At 37.2% G+C, this 4,227-nt stretch overlaps 1 protein-coding gene across 1 annotated transcript; it reads left to right on the top strand.

Moving 5' to 3' along the window:
• Positions 1-668: 668 nt before the first annotated feature.
• rad51ap1 (RAD51 associated protein 1) lies at positions 669-4,227 on the top strand. The gene is made up of 9 exons (XM_034074966.1): positions 669-924; positions 1,019-1,065; positions 1,656-1,785; positions 2,384-2,490; positions 2,573-2,653; positions 2,776-2,916; positions 2,995-3,177; positions 3,269-3,409; positions 3,757-4,227. Exons 1-9 carry the CDS (start codon positions 908-910, stop codon positions 3,879-3,881), a joined length of 972 nt encoding a protein of 323 aa, XP_033930857.1. The 5' UTR covers positions 669-907; the 3' UTR covers positions 3,882-4,227.

The following is a 4,227-nucleotide window of genomic DNA, read 5'->3' as shown; positions in this document are numbered from 1 at the left end:
TTGTGTGCTCTCTGCTGGACAGTTTGTGTATTGAAGGCATTGTTTACATTTGTCACATAATGTGTATCTGTTTACATGTTGAGTTGTTTAAAGCAAATTAAAATGGCTTGTTAGATAAGCTATCTGCATTGTGTTTATTTTGTACTCAGCAGTACAAGAAATTTCCAATACGTTTTGTGTCATTCTTCACTATGACTTATTTTATTAATATGAACATGACTGTAACTGTATGGGATCGACCGTAGGCCTATAATGAACCCAGGTTCTCTATTTTTATACATTTAAGCTAGCCATGATGTTCACAGCCACAACACAGTACATTTATGATATCATTACTAGCGCACAACTAATTAAGACCCCATATTATACTATGAAAACGTCAAAATATCCCAAACAGAATAATACTAACCAGATTGAGCACAGCTCCATCGCAATACAACAATAATACAGTATGCACTACAGGGTATTTATCAGAAGCACATTCGACAGATTTTCAGAAAAATATGGAATAAGTGCCACTTGTATATTTATAAATGTTCGATATCAAACCTCCTACTGATAATAATTTCCTGCTTTAGTCCTATTTTTTAAGGGCTACAAGAGACACATATACATGTATTTTAATAAACGAATCTGCTACCGGTATTCGTCAAATTAGTCAACACAACGTCACTTCTGCTCGGTTCAGGCGGGAAGTTGAAAATAATAAGCGCTTCAGTTGGCTGCTCTGTAACACAACTAACATGCTAGTTAGCTATAGCAGTACTAGAAGACACAATTCACTCGGTGAATGTACCGTTAGCATTTGAAACAATTAAAGCTAGGTAAGGCTAACTAACATTAGCTTGTGTTTCAGAAGCAGCTAACCCAGCGTTGACGTGGTTAATGTAAACTGGATAAACAAACAATGGACCGACCACCAAGGTTTGTGAAGACCTTTTTAGAAACCTAACTCTTTGCTCGTCTGATGTTGTTAATGTTCATTAACGCTAACTCGTTGTTTATCCTTGACACACAGGAAAACAAAAGTTGTGAATTACTCTGAAGCAAATGCCGTTGATGATGGTAAGAAATTATTGGCCTTTTACTCCTCAAATGCATTGTAATTTTCAAGATATTCACACCATCATGTAAAATGGAAAAGTTAGGTTTAACGGATAACTGTTGGACAGGTTTTCTTTATTATTCCATTTGCAATAGCAACATGTTTGAGCTTCAGATTTCCCATATTCAGTTAGGGGGCAGTAACAGGATCTTGGTAAGCAAACTCATACATTTAAACAAAACTAAGTAGAGGGACAATTGTTTTAGCAATATAGACCAGACATCCAACCGAACACTTAATAAGGTTTTATTTACCCTAATATCTTATGGGTTTACTGCCTGCAACACTTACAAGGAAAAGAGCAATGACAGCTCATACTGTAAATATGAAGAGGGCTGAAACTAATACATATTTTCATTATTGATGAATCATCATTTTCTAGATTACAACGTTGATCATTTGGAAGAAGAACATGTCCCCTGTTGAGAGGCTGTAAACAGCATTTTAGCATTACAAATTACAAATCATGACATCATCATGTAATGTTATCGTTACATTACAGTAACGTTATGTTAACATATCTAATTATTCTGTCTTAATGTTGTGACAGATGAGGATTTTGCTCAGGCTCCTCCCAGGAAAAAGGCCAGGGAGGAGGTGAGACAGGAGCACATGAAATCATCGGGCAAGTCCTCCAGTCAGCAGTCCGACTCACCATCCACACAGAGCCCGAAGAGCAGGTACAGTAAAGACTAGATAATGGGACATAATGTGGAATACAAGATGACTTATTATTACTCGGAATGAGAGAAACATTGAAATTCCTTTTTAGATTTTTGTTAATAAATGAAGTCTGTTGTTTAGCATGAATAACATTGAATGCACTCTCAGTCTACAAGTTAAATTAATGATAACGTAATGATGTCTTTGTTCATTTTAATACCACACATTCAGAAAGAGACGTGCAGAGAGAGCTAGCAATACTTCAAGTTTATCCAAATAAAGATTGTTTCATGTAATTTGATTCAAATGGTCTGTCAACAATAGCCTACATACACATAATGTGGCGTAGTTCACCTGGGGTATGTGCTTTGGATTAACGCTCTCACTCTAGTGGATAAACAGTAGTGTGGAGTTAAAACAACTCATTTCAGAGGGTAACATTTTATTGGGAGGACTTTGTGTCATTGTTATTTTCTTTTTTTCCCCTTTGGGATAAGTCTTCAAAATGTAAAGTAAAAAAATAATGAATCAGTTTGTTATTTAAGATATTTGAGAACAAATCTGAAAAACATCCTGACACTAAAATCTTCTTGACGTTAATTCTGTTCTTCACAGAAGACCATTAGATGTGAAGCCGCTTGAACGGGATCTAGAAGCAGCCATTACATTGTCCTTGCTCAATAATGCAGATGGGATAAAAGAACAGTCGGACACCAGTAAAGGTATGATAAAGCTCTGACAAAATAAATCCAATTGTCTATTTTTGAAGAGTCGTCAACTTAAATTAATGTTATATCTCTTAAGGAGATGTCAAGGTTCAAGTTCCAGTCGATGAAAACATTGATCCGACCTCTTTGCACCTTTCCAACTGCAGCGTCCTTTTGGGTACATTTTCTTTCTGTTATTGCACATTTAATTTCCACATGCTGCCCAAATGCATTGAATGTAATATTGTTTGATAAGTGGTATGAATGTTTAATGCTTTTATTTATTTATTTCATCTTTAGACCTGGATGATATCACATCAGAGAGGGAGTCAGCGGTCCTATCGAGACAGAGAAAGTCTGCCTCTAAAGCCGCTGAGGCGCAGAAGAAAACGCTTGCAGATGAAGAAGACGATGAAGAATATAAACCCAAACTGACACCAGGTTGTTACCCTGCCGCCCCTCTCTTTTAGTACTTGATTTACATTTTTTAAACAACTATTAACAAAAAATCCTTTCCAGATTCAGAGAGTGATGAAGACTTCAGTGAACCAGCTGAGAGCGACGAGGAGGAATTCACAGTGAAGAAAATCAGCAAATCAAAAAAGGAGAAAGCTACCAAGCACGAGAAGACCAAACCACCTTCTGCCTCTAAAAAAGAAAAGCTACCATCAAATCCACCAAAGTATAAATCACCGGCAGCGGGTACGTTCTTGAAGTTCATTAAAGAAAATCTGCTTTCTTGACTGTTATTTTACTTATTCGTATTATTTATTGGAACTACTTTGTCTCACAGCCGTTTCCACACCAGTGAGGAGTCCTCCAACAGCTCAAGCTGCACCCAAAAGACCTCCTTCATCGTCCACAGTTTTCACAGCGAAACCTGCGTTGCCTCTGAGCCCAGCAGGGGGCAAAATACCCAAGTGGATCCCACCAGGTGAACACCCACAGTATACCAGATTTGTAAAATGTTTTGAAAATAACTTTTTTCAGACTTAGGCTTTTTATTTATTTTATTTACAGATACATACTTGAATATAACCTCAATTATAACCATTTAACATAAATGTTTATTCTGGGACCTACTCAAATGACCACCTATACATTGAAAACCTTAACGTAACTGCAATATCAATCCACTGTAGGTGATACACTGACCATGGATAAGTACCTCGTATGACCTTTCTTTTAACAGTCTGATCTGTAAACCTTATTGAAGCTTAGTAGGTTTCTAGAGCAGGTTTAGATTAATGAAACGCTATTGTTACCTTTCTTCTCTCCCAGCTCAAGTTGGTAGAGGTCCTTCGTCTTCGAGTCCAGCAGTGAGGTCTCCGGGTCAGGGTCTGCGGCTCGGACTGTCCCGCCATGTTCGAGTCAAACCTCTTCACCCCAGCCTCACCACTCACTGACCTGTGTTGTCGTTTTAGCTTCATTTTTAAAAGACGCTTGTGAATACTCATTTCTGTTTGAAGATTACATGTAAAGTAAATATTTTCCCATGAGGCTTTGGTCAAAGATAGAACAGTCATAGACTCAGGCTCTGGTTGTTGGATGTCAATCTCTATCAGAACAGTAATTGTGTTGAATTACTTTTCACATTTCTTTGATGTATGTACGTTCAAGACAAACTGTTGTTGGTATGACTGGCAAGTTGAAATGATCCACTTTTTGTCTCATAGCATTCTCCCCTTTTCCTATTGTGTGCAAACACTGTAAATTGTGTACATATACAAATAAAATTTAAAACAACTTTAA

The sequence above is a fragment of the Pseudochaenichthys georgianus genome, chromosome 23 (genome assembly GCF_902827115.2).
Source record: "Pseudochaenichthys georgianus chromosome 23, fPseGeo1.2, whole genome shotgun sequence".
Classification (NCBI taxonomy): Eukaryota; Metazoa; Chordata; class Actinopteri; order Perciformes; family Channichthyidae; genus Pseudochaenichthys; species Pseudochaenichthys georgianus.
Note: the sequence above shows the minus strand (reverse complement) of the source record. Positions and strands in the feature narration are given on the sequence as shown.